The sequence below is a fragment of the Taudactylus pleione genome, unplaced genomic scaffold, assembly GCF_031769625.1.
Source record: "Taudactylus pleione unplaced genomic scaffold, aTauple2 ptg000055l, whole genome shotgun sequence".
In the NCBI taxonomy this organism is placed as follows: Eukaryota; Metazoa; Chordata; class Amphibia; order Anura; family Myobatrachidae; genus Taudactylus; species Taudactylus pleione.
The window spans coordinates 14,228,281-14,243,992 of NW_028284457.1; the positions used below are offsets into that span (position 1 = coordinate 14,228,281).

General features: G+C 41.4%; 1 protein-coding gene across 1 annotated transcript; it reads right to left on the minus strand.

Annotated features, from left to right (window-relative positions):
- Positions 1 to 570: 570 nt before the first annotated feature.
- On the minus strand, positions 571 to 8,096 carry SPP1 (secreted phosphoprotein 1). Its single transcript, XM_088464479.1, has 7 exons — positions 8,007 to 8,096; positions 7,841 to 7,908; positions 7,122 to 7,151; positions 5,056 to 5,208; positions 3,954 to 3,974; positions 2,783 to 2,935; positions 571 to 2,472 (listed from the first exon to the last, which is right to left on the minus strand). The coding sequence occupies exons 2-7, from the start codon at positions 7,892 to 7,894 to the stop codon at positions 2,266 to 2,268; spliced, it is 618 nt and encodes a 205-aa protein (XP_088320605.1). The 5' UTR covers positions 7,895 to 7,908; positions 8,007 to 8,096; the 3' UTR covers positions 571 to 2,265.
- Between the last annotated feature and the right edge of the window lie 7,616 nt (positions 8,097 to 15,712).

Consider the following 15,712-nt stretch of genomic DNA (forward strand, 5'->3'; position numbering starts at 1 on the left):
CCTGCAAACATGGTACATATCGGGAATATTTACAACGTGAAATTTCATGCTTAACAGATGAGATTTATTCATCACCAATCCGGATCACACGTTAGCCCTCCCCCATACTTCCTACCCTCTACTGTTTCCACTATTGCTCTTAATACCCTACATTACAGCACATCAGCAGCAGCTTCTATGAACTGTTGTAACACAGACTCGCATTAAAATATCCAGCAGGATAGTACCATTCAAAACTATAGAATCTATGAGGTAATAGATTATACCCCATATTAGTTATATTGAGCTTATTAGAACTACAATTTAGGACATCAGGAGCAGCATCCACATACTGTTGCTACATAGATTCTGGCAGTTGCTAGCAACAAAATATGCAGCAGTTTGCCACTAGCAACGTAATATCATTAAGATAATAGCTAGCACCTGTGAGCCAACACATATACCTCATATTAGTACTACTGGGCTCATTGGAACTCATTACACCCTTTATATATTAACAAGTGTCGTGTTACTAGACCCACCGTTGCTCTTTATCTGGAACATATTGTTATTTACCTACCTATATTTCAATAAATTGTATTTTAACTTTTATTTGGACCTTATTACTGTATTATACATGTATATTAGTACTATCAGACACTATACATGGACTACACCCCACACTCTAGTTAATTCAATTATACAGTGCTCCATAGGTGAGCGCTATCTATATATACTTTTGGCGACTACTCCTTTGTGTTAGTGGTAAGCTGGGAGTGTGCTGCTGAGATATGTCACATGCACAGTGCAAGGAGCAGAAATGCCACCACCACCTGCTGTACACAAGGTAAAGGGTAGTGGGTTGCATCTGAGGGAAAGGTAAGCTGAGCTGGGCACTCGAGCGGAGAAGGCATTTAGCGAGACACAGAAAATAATTTATAATAATTTTGAATATTTATTAAACACATATTTATACATAGGAGATTATGAAGATAGTGTCAGATAGTGTCAGGAAATGCATATGAAAAATTATAGGTAGTTTGTTTCTATACAGTCAAGTATTAATGCATGCAGTAGAATGATGTGTAATTCTGCACTGCACAAGACACTGGAGATTGCATACATGTCCCTAGTGTTATAGAAGTAGTCTCTAAATGAAGTGTTACGTAAACATCAGCAGCAGATACACTAAACATTCAGATCCATAAGTTATTATAGCAGGTAATTTTGGAGCTATTACAGTAATAAAGCATTGTGACTGGCTAATCATACACATTTACATGTTGCATTGGTTCTCTAGCTGTGATATCGGCACCATGGAAATGTTCAGGCAGCGTATATGCATGTGACGGTGTAACTGGTATGCTGCGAGCCTTTCATAGCTCTACTGTGTTACATTATACCTGCGACACCAGTGGATCCCAAACTCAGTCCTCGAGGCACCCAAACAGTCCAGGTTTTCAGGATATCCATACTTAAAAACTGTTAGGATGCCTTGAGGACTGAGTTTGGGAACCCCTGACCTACACATTATGAAATTTACTGCAAATTGTGCTGACATTTCTAAATAAATAAGATAAGCTTGTGCTTAACAATGTTGGTAAAACCACAATATCTGTCCACTTTTTTTTTCATAGCAGCTAGAGCAGGCTTGGCCAACCTGTGGCTCACCATCTGAAACTACAAGTCCCAGTATACCTTCCCACCAATCAGCTGGTAAATGCTGGAGCTTGTAGTTTCACAATAGCTGGAGAGCCAGGCCTGAGCTAGAGGCTTCACAAACTGATGGTTGAGCCTGTTGGGTACATTTACTAAAATTAGAGTTTTTAGAAGTGGATCTGTTGCCCATACCAACCAATCAGATTCTACTTAACATTTAACTAGCACCTTCTAGAAGATAATAGCTAGATCTGATTGGTTGCTATGGGGAACATCTCCGCTTCTAAAAACTCTCACTTTAGTAAATTTACCCCTGTGTCTGGGATTCCTGCCACCATGCAGCGATCATGCAGCAAACTAATGCTGAAGAATCCTTCATTAATAGCAGTGATGGATAAAGCGATACATGCTTTGTTCATGAATAAATGATTTACCAGTGTGTTTACTGCAAGCATTGTAAGTCAGCTTAAGATCACTTTGCACGCTATTCTGTTTGGTAACAGTAAGGCATCTCAGATGTTTGCTCAAATATATGTACAGTACAAAGTCAAGGATTAGCACATACAATAAACCATTCATAAAGTAGAAAGACAGAGGATAGAAGTATATGTTGTTAGGCTATCGGGTTCAGGGCTCAAATATAGGTGTGTTCCCTGTTGTCTCCTCTGAGCTTTCTTCAGACGTATCTGGCACAGCTGTTGTTCCCAGGATGCCTTGCACTAGGTTTTGCTTAGTGCTGTGCTCATCACTATCTTCCTCTGAACTCTCATTTCTGCTTGTGCTCTCAGTGGTCACACTCTCGTCAGTTTGCTGTGAGGAGCTGCCATGTGCATTCTGTTCAACATGGAAATAAAATAGGCTTGTTCAAATTAAATGACGTACATATTCCATCAAAGAAATTAGCACATAAATTTAAAGCGCCAACCACCAACAAACATTGCCACTTTATATGTTTCTGCCAACTTGGTGAAATCTTGGTCCCAAAGTGTGCAAGATCATAGTACAAGCATGCAGGTCGAAGGTGTCCAGTGTAACATGTCAACTGTGTGATGAGTGAGATGACTATAACACTGTGCAACTCTTTTATTAATTAAATGAAGGGTGACCAGTGTTTGTGCTATAGTTAGGAGTGTTGGTACATTACCTGTTTAGCAGCACGTCTTTTGCGCAAACTATCCCCTCTTCTCTCACCAGCTGTTGTACTGTCAGGCGTAGGGGCAATGCTGACTTCTTCCGATGAAGAGTCTGAGTGTGAATCTGATGTAGATACACTGTGGCTTTCACTTGAAACTGTATCCTGTGAACAAATATAGGATTACATATAAACATGCACATATACTGTACATTGCCATCAAATGATCATACATTAACACTATTCGCAATGCAGCTCTATCTGTGTTCTTAGTTGATTCTGATGTTGTTAGTGAGTATTGCATGTGCCCATACTTTCCTACGTTCATAATTAGTGTTAGTGAGTGTTAACAAAAAAATGAAAAATGAAATACATAATAAGTAATTGCTGTACTATGCAATCTATTCATGGCCTGGGATTAGAATCCACCCCAACAAGACTGAGAAGGTGCGTGATCACACCCATCCAAAGCCCAGTAGAGGAGGTTCAGTAGTAGAGAGCACAGCAAGGCCGGATTATCCATATGCCAGTACAGACAGCCGCCTGGGTATCGCCTCATCAACTGCCTTTTTTTCTTTCTATTTATCTATCTACAGATGTGTCCCTCCATGTATATGTGTATGTCTCTATATGTGACCCTCCCTATAGATGTGTGTGTGTTTCTATATGAGACCCTCCCTGTATATGTGTATCTCTATATATTAACCTTCCTGTGTATGTCTCTATTTTTGCCCCTCCCTGTATGTATGTATGTATGTATGTATGTGTGTGTCTCTATAGCTGACCCTCCCTGTATATGTGTATCTCTATATGTTAACCTTCCTGTGTATGTCTCTATTTTTGACCCTCCCTGTATGTATGTATGTATGTATGTATGTATGTGTGTGTCTCTATAGCTGACCCTCCCTGTATGTGTGTTTGTCTCTCTATGTGACCCTCTCTGTATGTGTGTTTGTCTATATATGTGAGGATGGGGGCTCCCAAACCGGCATCTTGCATAGGACCCATGGGATCTAAATCTAGCTCTGGTGTCCAGTGTGAGACTTTTGTGTGTGTCATTGGCAAGACAGCTGATGCGACCAGATGAAGGAGATTGTACATTTACTAAGCTGTTCAAAGACAAGGCCTGTATTATAGTATTATAATTCAGTTGGCACCACAATAGACAATATTATATACTAACCTGGTCTGAGGAATCTGAAAACTGAATAAAAAAGGAAATAATTTCAGTCAATGTTTGCATATCAAGACTAGCAAATAAATGGCTTATACATGCTTTAGATGAACAACACCATGTAAGTGACACTTGCTTAAAATGCTTCTCAAATATCTGATCCGATTGGGAAATGTAATCATCTTTATGTTATTAATCAATGTTGTGTTTCTATATGACTGCACTGACACTGGAGGGAGAGCGGTTCAAAGGAAATTTGAGGAAAAATGACTTCACAGAAAGGGTAGTGGATAAGTGGAATAGCCTCCCATCAGAGGTGGTAGAGGCTAAGACAGTAGAGCAATTTAAACATGCTTGGGATAGGCATAAGGATATCCTTACAAAGAACTGAGGATCACATAGGGTTGAGGTTACCAAAAGGTAAAAAAGGGCAAACTAGATGGACCAAGTGGTTCTATTCTACCATGAAATTTTAATGTTATGAAAACCATGGAGAGAAAATGCATTTGTGATGTGGATAGGAGATGAGAATAGGTCAAATACTTTATTGGCAGATATAAATTTTACTTCTGGATGAAGTAAAAAGTTTGTAAGCATCTATGTATGGTGCATAACTAGCAGTTTTAATTGGTTCTATAGATTTAGGAAATAAGTTGTTGCAAAAGATGTGCCACCATGACACACAGACAAATGTAGTGTGTTGACATAAAAGTATGTGTCTTGTATAACAGAATGATCCTGAGCAAGTCGAACACATCATAAGAAATATCATTATTGTAATAATCCAGCTTTGAAGAACCTTACAATATTACTGTACAAAACTTTTCCCTAGACATACTGACATCTACAGGTTATAGCTATGTACTGTCTGCAATCCAGTCTGCTACAATGGCACTGCTTAATGCAATAGTATATTCCAAACTAGCTATATAGCAGCTGACATTTCCACAAATATTTGAATCAAACAGAAAACATTGTATTAAAGACATTTATAAATAAAAATAATTAAGTGTGACTTGCAGAATATGAATGATAACTGTAACACAATGCAACTTGTTTCATAATTCAATTATATCATAAACAGTTTAAAAGGCAGTTTGCAGCATTTTACCTGTCCAGCAGCACGTCTACGCCGACTGTCACCTCTTGCTGCATTGTCAGTTACGATATCCTGACCCAGTGTTGTCTCATTTGGAGGAGGGGCAACCCTGACTTCTTCTGATGAAGAGACTGAATCTGATTTACTGCGACTTTCACTTGAATCCTGAAAGAAATGCAAATTATAATCAAATCCCGCATATACTTAAAACAGCCCATATTTCGTCATTTGAAATTCAGTCCCGTGTGTTACTTGGTAGAGGTGGAATACCATAAGTTCTGGGAATATCTATAGACAACAATTACTACCCCTAGGTAAAGAAAAAAAAAAATAAAACCACGCAGCAGTATTGTATTATCATTTGGCTTTGTAGTTGGTTGTGAAGATCTCTTCCTCTCTTTTATTGACAATTACTTTGACACTCAATATTGTAGGCTTTTCTTGGTAATGATCTTTTACCAATATGAAGACAAAAAGGAGTATATCTGCACACAGTAAATTTCTGTTGTGGTCAAGTGCCTCATCAAAAACCTAGACAACCATTACTAGAAATGCAAAGAAAGAGAGGAAAAGCGGTTGTATCTGACAGGCGCACTAATTAACAACTAAAATATAACTTTTATGAATTTATTCCAGTAATAAACCAGAACCATGTCACAGGGCTCAGGTTGGAGATCAGTGAAATATATAGCTAAAAAGGGAATTTCTTATGATATGAAAAAATATGCGTTGGTGCTCAAACAAAAAATAATAATAAATAAAAATAAATTAAAAAAACTATCTGGTTTCATGGTATCTAATGTATTTATGAATTCTGAAATGCACTGTCCGTAAATTGGACTGTATAAATAATTCACCACTGTTAGTGCTCCCAATTGGTCATAATAGACAAAATATTACATATAATATGAGTGATATATCGTATTAAATATCAAAGCAAATGGTGCTGCATGCACTAATTATCGACTGACAGATGATATAAAAAAATAATAATTGATTATTTTCAAAAAGGATTTTATATTGATACACATATGAGATCAAATGACAGAGGAACTCACTTGTTTACTCTGTATATGCTCTATCCCTGATAATTCGTGTTTTTAGTAATGCATGGGTACTTAATATAAACTCTTCATCTAAACACAGCAAGTCTCAAGATTACTGGATTGATATGCTGATATTGTTGCTCTATGTCAGTACTAGTACTGGATACATAATGGTAACAGTCTGATTCACAGTGCAGACTATGTTGCAGATTAGTATCAATTGAACATGACACATTGTAACCAGATAGCTGCCGCTGACGCGCACGTTTCACTGGTATGCTTTTTCAAGGATCACTGGATCTTTTGCACAATTGTTATATGCGTTTGGTACCTATATGGGTCTGTGGGTATGCGTTCGGCATCCCGACGGTTGGGATGACGATGCTTAATTTACCGGCGCCAGAATACCGACGCCGGTCAAAATCTGAGCGCCAGCATCCCAACCTTGGGAATGCCAAAGATAAGTAACGGGTTTGGGGGGAGGGTTAGGTTTAGGATTAAGGGTTAGGGTTAGGCACTAAGGGGGGAGGATTAGGTTTAGGGTTATTCACTAGGGGGAGGGTTAGGGTTAGGCACTAGGGGGAGGGTTAGGCACTAAGGGGGGAGGGTTAGGTTTAGGATGTGGGGACAGGGAGGTTAGGTTTAGGCACTAGGGGGGAGGTTAGGTTCAGGCATCAGGGGGGGAGGGTTAGGGTAGGGAGAGGGGGAGGGTTAGCATACAGACCAACAACTGTCCGTATGTTAACCCTGTTGGGTTCCCGTCATCGGGATTCTGACTACCAGGATCCCGACTGTCAGTATTTCATCACGATTGCGGGTCTGTGCATATTCTACATAAACCTGCAGAATATCAATTGTTTTTGAATGATGAAAGGAGCAGGTGAATCCCCTCATAAGAATTCTGTATCATTGGAGAAAATGATCTTGGAATGTATAATAAGACAGGACAGTCATAATATGGAGTTTCTTGTACAAAAGAATCATAATGTGAAGTTTATTTTACAAAGGAATATGAATTAAATGACTACACACCTGGTGCGATGATGAATCTGAGTCCGAAACCTGAAAAATATAAAGATGTGTTTTAGGCTCCCTTTTCACATCCAGTATATGAAATACATAAGGCACATACAGTACACGATTGTGGAGTAAACTATCAGCATTGAGTAAATTTAGCTTTGAACAGTCAATATCATGAAATACAATACACAACAAAAACAAAATGTATTTCACGAACTCCTGTCCATCCTTATATATGATATTAGACTCGGACAACTATCAATGTTTAACATATGAACAAGATTCAAAGCGACAGTGTATTTAAAACTGACTGCAGCACATCAGGACTTACAGATGTAAAATGACACAGACATGCATCAAGAGGAAAGCATGAGCTGTGTGTACTTTATTAAATGATCAAACTGGGCTTCTCATTATAATATTGCCATGAATAGAGGCAGACTTAGCCATTATGCTGACTGAGGTTGAAAATAAAGATGTGGCAACACTAAAGAATGGGAAATCTCTATCATTTCTCGAAATGGAGTACTTTCACTTACCTTACATGGCCATTGTAATGAGCTGATGGCAAAATCACAATACTTACAATATTAGACTGAGAAGTTATCTCTAACTCAGGACCATTCGCTATCAATGGCAGTCAACTAATTGGAATTATGCCACGTCTATGATTTCATTCTATAAGAACTACAGAAAGCATAGAGACCGAGCCAGCAGCGAGATATACTCACAGGAAATGCACAGGTCATGCCTATGAGGCAAACGATGAGCACGGCAATTTTCATTTTCAACTCGATATCTGCAAAATAAAAGGTAAATATTAATATTTGGCATAGTCTTGGTCCTAGGCTTCAAATACATAAAATGATCAATAGAGCATCTCTTGCTGTGCAGTACCTTAACTCGTCTGGAATCCAGATAAAACTGTACAGCACTGGGAGCTCCTCCAATATTTGGCAGTGGAGTGTGTGACAGGCAGAAGTAATGTTTTGCTGTGGAATTGCCCAGAACTCACAGAATTTAAACTGTATCCACAGACATGAACAGCCAATCACGCTCAGGCTATGGTTGTGACACAGTGAGGTTTCTGACCACCTGACCTGCCCACACTCACCCACACTTCCCTTTGGTTTTGTGGTATTTCTGTCAACAGAATGCGAAGGCTTCTGCAATAACACTACTGTGTAATTAACTCGTTTTATTCAGATGCATACTATTTAGCAATATGTAGGAAGTTTAGACAGTGATTTGATTGTGTTTTTGTGAAGTGATTACACTGTGGTCAATGCATTTACCTGTCTCAATCCTTTTGGAAAGGAAATTATTCAGGATGGGCTTGTGATGAATAATACAGTCGGGTATGATAGGTCAGGTTTATAATTAATAGAACTTTCATCAGCTAACACTAATGTATATAGGCTTATATAGATGTATTAGGAGGTTAGAAAACATTAAGTGATTCTATTAATTTATTAACAATGATTTATATAGTACCAGCATATTCTGTTGAGCTTTACGATTGGCAACAGAACAGTAATAAGACGAGACTCGGTAATAACAGACAGACAAAGAGGTAAGAGGGCCCTGCTCTTAAGCTTACAATCTGGAGGAGATATTTTATTTCTCTATTTTGTTCTAAGTGCACATATTTCTTTTAGGAACTCTTTAATTCAATATTTAGATACTTGTAAGTTTTGGACTGCTGTAACCTATTCTATGTCATTCCTCCCAACATGACCCATTCCATGAGGGACAAAATGCTCTGTTACTGGACTTCCCTCTTAGTTTATGATTGCCGTCACCTGTGGTGAAACACCCTTCTTATCAATAAAATAGTGCACCACAGGTGATGGCAATATTAAATCAACCACTTAACTGACGATTTATTTTTCTAATAACCACTCCAAAATTGATTTTTTTTTTAAATAAGTGAATTAGGTGAGGAACATCCATTTTAACTTATCCAAAATGATAAAAAAAAGTTTTTTTTTCTTTTAAGATTTGAAAAAAAAAAAAGAAAGATTTTTTTCTTCTTTCAAACATCGGAACATTGGAACCACCATCGGAACATTGTAAATATCCCAACTATCATGAGTTTCAATTTGAGACCGGATTCAGGCACAAGGTACACTAGGGGGTGAGGGGGGAGGGTAATTTACTTTTTCCCAGTGGCTGCTAATCTTTGCAACCACTGGGTGGGGAGTCCCATACCCTCCAACATTTTAGAGTATGAACCCGGTACATGGGGGCGTGGCCACAGATAAAGGGGCGTGTCCACGGGGCTGGAGGCATCGGCGCTGGCTGGTTTAAAACTTGCAGTATAAGTGTTATACTGCAAGTTCTATATACAGGCGCTAGCGACGGTCAGGGCAAACTTTAGAGGAGGAAGGAGGACTGAGAATAGCCGGCTGTCACTCAGCAGCGCTGCGGGAGTCCTGTGTCCCAGCAGCGCTGCTTAAGAAATCGGGTGATTGTACCAACCCGGTACAAAACGGTACAGCCCCTGTTGCCGGTACAGACCATTAAAAAACGGTACTGTACCGGCTGAAATGGTATAGTTGGAGGGTATGGAGTCCTGCTTTGCTGAATGATCAGCAGTGATCAGCAACACAGCAGACACAGGAAGAGAAGGTCCTCCTGAGAGCAGCAGCTACGGAAAGATTATCTTCATGCACCCGCCCTCATGTTTATCTGACTGGTCAAAATTGTGCGACCAGAGCAGTTAAAGAACTACCTTCAACAGGGCCGGATTAAGGGGGGGCGACAGGGGCGGTCGTCCCAAGGCCCACACACACAGAGGCGCCCCCACCTCTAGAGCACGCAAGGGGGGGTTCTGAGTAGCTAGAAACCCCCCTGATGGACCAATTCCCCCTGCTACTACCGTGGCCAAAGGGAGCGGCGTTGTGGCTTGAGGGGGCGGAGCCTAAGAATGTGAGCAGCAGCTGCATAAAAAGTTCAGTAAGTGTGTATATGTACTGTTTCATTGTGTATATATGTGTATGTATGTGTATATGTGTTATTGTATATACAGTATGTGTTAGTGTGTGTATGTGTTAGTGTATATGTGTATGTATGTGTTCATGTGTATATATGTGTTAGTGTGTGTGTATACTGTGTGCGTATGTGTTAGTGTGTATGTATGGGTATACTGTATATGTGTGGATGAGTGTGTGTATGTGTTAGTGTGTATGTATGTGTTTATGTGTGTATACTGTATATGTGTGTGTATATGTGTTAGTGTGTATGTGTGTGTATACTGTATGTGTTTGTGTACTGTATATGTGTGTTAGTGTGTATTTTATATATATTATATACGTTTGCTACATATATATTATATATATGTGTGTGTGTGTGTGTGCATGTTTAATACACACGTGTATAAATAATAATAAAAAAAAAGATATATAGATGTATAGATTTATATATATTTATATGTAAGCCCCCCCCACCTCCTGTATTTGCCACTGCCCACACAGGGTCGGGGTGACCCTGCGGAGAGCAGGTGTCCAGTGTCCCCTGTTCCCGGATGGGGGCTGAGCTGCCGCTGAGCTGTGTTCTGAATGCAACAGCACAGTCAGCGGTGCCGCATAGAGCGCAGAGCGGCTCCCGAGTCCCCTCATCAGCATCACATGACACATCATGTCCGTGACGCTGATCATTGATGTCGGGCTTCAGGAGCCACTCTGCGCACTATGCAGCAGCGCTGACTGTGCTGCTGCATTCACAACACAAAGCCAGAAGTAGTCAGGGGAGTGTGGTGGTAGGGGTAGGCTCCGTGTGGCGGGGGAGGGAGGATAAGCTCCATGTGGCTTGGTGGGGGCCCCCACAATTTAGTTGCGCCAGGGCCCCCACAAGCCTTAATCCGGCCCTGACCTTCAACCACTCTATTATGTAAAAGATTGAGAACTGTTTTGTCAGCTTTTCATTGACTACTAGAATAGTTTACATTAATAAAAATAATTGTTCACTGATTATTGCCATATTTCTTTAAGTGTTCCCAAATCCCCAGCCACTGCAGTAAATTAATAAATTAACTACATTCTTAGCTGTTGCCTTTTAAAAAAATGAAATGGGCGCAATGGCTATACTGGACCAGGACTATGTGAAGCTGTCAGATTTTCCTTTCACATTCTGGAGCTTGTCCCAATAGGATAACGTTATCTCTAGTTGGTGTAATCCTATAGTAGCCTATGTGCAAAAATTACCGAGAGAGGCCTCCTCAGAAATGGCAGTGTGGAACGGCCCTGGATATAATTAAGAAATTATTGTATTTGTGATCATTTTGCAGGGGCGAGCTCCGTTTGGAGCACCTGTCCCAGCATGTAATTTTTACTACATTTGGGGGAAAGTTAATTTCTTATTACCACAAATAGCAGCGATAAGAGATTGTAATTATTGGGTCTGAAACCTGATAATTAGTAAATTGTGAGTGGAGCGTAGGGCAACCAGGAGGCAGAGTTTACAGCAATCAGGGTCTCCCACACTGAGACGATGGCTGGGGGCAGAGCTTCGTGCGAGTAGGGGGCGAAGCTTTGGATGGCTCAGTGGTCAGAGCCGGGGGATGGGGGGGTTGGTATTGAGGGGATAATGCTTCAGCCGGTTGGGAGGCTTATGTGCTGGGCTGTTGGTGTGACAGGAATTTTTTTTCCTGTCAACACTGTGACTGTGCACTGCAGGGGGTCCTGTGGGCCTATTTTCATTCCATTGTTAATCCGGCCTTGTCTATACAAATAAGAATCTATCTGTTAAGAGTCGTGTAGGAAGCAGAACTGCAACGTATATGGAAATTACAATTTTAAGTCGCAATAAAGAACCTTCCATTCATTTGTGCAACAAGATGGCTGCTGTAGTAGAATGAACATCTTGTGATTTCTGATAAGCAGGACAGGCCGAGTGGATAGTTATTCCTTATTGTAAGGGTTATTATTCCTTATAAGCTAGATTCATGATGAGCCTTAAAATAAAGGAAAAAAACGATAAAGAGATTTTGCTATAACAAACAGGAATATAAAAGGTGATAATGATGGGAGTTCCTGTGGGAATGTCAGATTTTATGGGATGCCCTAGGGCAGAGGTTCTCAAATGCAGTCCTCAAGACTCACCAACAGTTCAGGTATTAGAGATATCCATGTGGTTAAATCAAATTGACTGAGGTACTAATTAAGCCACCTGTGCTTAACTGGGCCCTAACTAGGGTGGTGCAACGGCAAAGGGCACCGCATGGCAGGGGGCACTGTTTGGTACAGCCTGTCAATTTCTGTTTATAATCATTCTCACTTGTAGCTTCCACTTCTTTTATCCCCTGCAATTCCTGGGCACTCCTATCGCCTCCCTGGCCTTCTTCCCATCCATCTGGCCACCTCCCCAGGCATCTTTACCACATCCTCCTTTATTTACACAGACATTTCAAAATACTGGCATTCCCGGGACTCAAATCCATCACCTTGGCATAATTATTGTGTATCATCACTGCAGCCATTGGATTCACACTGTATTTGCCAAAAACACCTGGATAGAAGTTGTACAAAGGCATCAGTACACCTTCATCATCATATGGGACAAATCATATTTGTTATGCCCCTTCTCCATGAGGTCACGGTCCTTTTTCGGGTGCATGTCTTATGTCCGTCTTTGAAAAATGGGGGGGGAGGGGGACGCCAATGCGCTTTCTGGCCCAGGGCACCAAACAGTCTAGTTACGGCTCTGGTGCTTAACCATGGTTAACTCTAAAACCTGAACTGTTGGGGAGCCTCGAGGACCGCGTTTGGGAACCCCTGCCCTAGGGGGTTTCAGGCCTACAAATGGACAAAAAATATAATTATCAAAAAGATAAAATTTTAAACAAAAATAAGTGCAAGTAATGTGCAATTATTACGAGAAACCACAAGGACAACAATGCAGTAAAAATAATTTTACAATTTAAATAAACTAAACTCTGGCTTTATAGAACATTTAAAATTACATTTTTGTGTGTGGCATGCCATCCGCAAAATTAATAAAAAAACAAACCATCAAATGGTACCCATACAATTCATGCAATGTATCAAGCACTGGTTTAGAATGCATGGAAAAGTGCACACAAAGATGTTGGAAAGGAATATGGTTGTTATTGGTCAAATCACATGTGTTTTGAGTTTGATTCCTATACAACGGTGTCAAGATGCATCCTGGGATCGGACTTTACTCACTGCTGAACTGGTGTCCTTGGGCTCCGAGCCGCTCGGACACCAGGAGTAGTGGTGCGTCATGGCTGAGGATTCTCCCCGGGGTTTGCTAGGACTTCCATGCATGCGTCCTGGTTCCCGTGGTAGTGGGCATGGGCACAGCCAGATTATTTCATCTCACCTGATCAGTCTCCTCCAATGGCAGTCCTGCAGTCTCTCAGCTGATCTCACGATCCAATGACCAACTGCCATGGGGTACTTAGGTCTGACTCCTGCAACAGGAAGTTGCCTGATCAACATCACTGTATTACTTTCCTCACTGTTCCTGGCTTCCTGTTGTCTTTTGTGACCTCTGTGTACTCACTGCCTGTGTTCCTGTACCAGTTCGTGTTTGCACCTCCGATGCGTCTCAAGAGCACCTTTGTGTATTTATTTACAGTGTTCCTGTATTCTCCGTGTATCCAGTACTTGTGCCTTCATGTATGCACTTCCCGTGTGTCTCAAGTAGCAACTTTGTGTACTCAGGGCCTGATTCAGAGTTGGGAATAGAGAGAGAGATAGCACTCAACTGTGAATCTGGACAAACCATGTTGCAATGCAAGGGGTGTAAATATTTTTTTTTTTTTGCATGTAGGGTAAACACTGGCTGCTTTTACATGTAGCCCACAAATACTGCACAGCTTTATTATTACTCTACAATTTAGATGTCAGTTTGGACACCTGCCTCTCAAATCTAAATCTCTCTGCACATTTTAAATCTGCCCCACCTGCAGTGCAGCATGGTTTCACCAAGATGATCAGTTGAGAGAGATATCTCTCTCTATTCCTAACTCTGAATCAGGCCCTCAGTTCCTGTGTCTCAATACAAGTTTGTTCCCTCACCTCCGGTGCGTCTCAAAGCACATCTTTGTGTACTCATTACCCGGACCTCAGTACAAGTTCATCTCTGCAGCTCCAGTACGTTACCAGAGCATCTTTGTGTACGCAATTCCTGTGTTTCAGTACAAGCCGTCCCTGCACCACCGGTGCATCCCCAGAGCTTCTTTGTGTATTCAATACTCAGATCACAGTACAAGTTCATATCTGCACCTCCCGTGTGTCTCAAGTGTATTCCCGCGTACTCACTCCTGTGTATCTCTACCACTTTGTGTCAAAAGCCCAGTGTGTCTCAAGTGCAACTTTGAGGTTATTCCCTGTGCTTTCCTGAGCAAGCCTATCTCTGGATCATCCTCTCCCAGTGCGTCTACTGGGAGAGTAGACGCACTCTTCAGTTCCTATTTAGTGCTAATCCATTCCCAGTCACCCTGTGTTATTTCTAGATTTCCCAGTGTTAGTGATTTTCTCGTTATATTTGTTATGGTCTTCTGTCACTCCCAGGTACCTGTCCAGTGGGCCGCGACCTGCTCACTTGGTGCACATAAAACCAAATCCCAAGTGGAGGGGTCTCTGGAGAAGAACACATAGGGCTCTATTTACTACAATCCGCATATTGAATGCGGATTGTAGTGTGATATTACCGAGTGAATTCGCATTGCGAATTCAGGCAATATCACAGGGATTTACTATAAATCCCTTGCAGGGACAGAGCTTGCGATAAAGCTCTGTCCCTGCGGATCCCATACGCACTCTAGTCAAGGTATTTTCAGAAAAAATACCGCGACTAAGAGCCCGCGCATGTGCCGACCCATCGTCGCCGCTACCCCCCCACCGACGCTAAGCCCCACCCCCCGCGATCGCGGACCCCCGCGACCCCCCCTCCCTTCATTACACTTACCTGCATCCTCCTGGCCTCCGGTGATCTTCTCCGGGCTTCCCGATCAGGTGATCTCCTATACTGCACTGGGACCCGATCACCTGATGACCGGGCCGCAGTGCACTATGGGAGACCAGCTGACCGGAGAGGAGGCATAACCGGAGGCCTGATCACCGGTCCCTGGATTCAGGTAAGTAAAAAAAAAATGTTTACATTTTTTTTTTCTTTTTTTTTACAGCAATCAGCTTGCGGTCTGTTTAGACCACATAGCTGATTACTGGTACCGGCTCCCGCCTCTGCTCTCCCTGTTAGAGCAGAGTGGGAGCCCGGTAACCGGGGGAGACCCTGGATAACGCCACCTCCAGGTGGCGTTATTATCACAGGGCTTCCTCCGGTATTTTTTTACAATTTATTTTTAGTAACTCTGGTCGGATCACATTTCCCATTACAATTATGGGAAATGCGATCTGCTTTACTAAAAATAAGTGATACTAGGGGTTGGAGTACAATTTTACTACTTCTACTCCAATTGCCCTGTGATAACTACAGGTGAAACTAAAATAATGTGAAAAGGGTGTGAAAATACCCTTTTTCACTTTATTTTAGTAAAAATAATGTTAATAAATAGAGCCCCAAGTGAGTTAGAATCCGTGCCTATAGGCAGGTCTAGCCAAACCTGGGTTTGG

Coding starts and splice junctions, on each gene's coding strand:
- SPP1 (XM_088464479.1), bottom strand. CDS start 7,894: ATGAAAATTGCCGTGCTCATCGTTTGCCTCATAGGCATGACCTGTGCA. Junction 7,152..7,840: donor GCATGACCTGTGCATTTCCT/GTGAGTATATCT, acceptor TATATTTTTCAG/GTTTCGGACTCAGATTCATC. Junction 2,936..3,953: donor TTTCAGATTCCTCAGACCAG/GTTAGTATATAA, acceptor ATTTGTTCACAG/GATACAGTTTCAAGTGAAAG.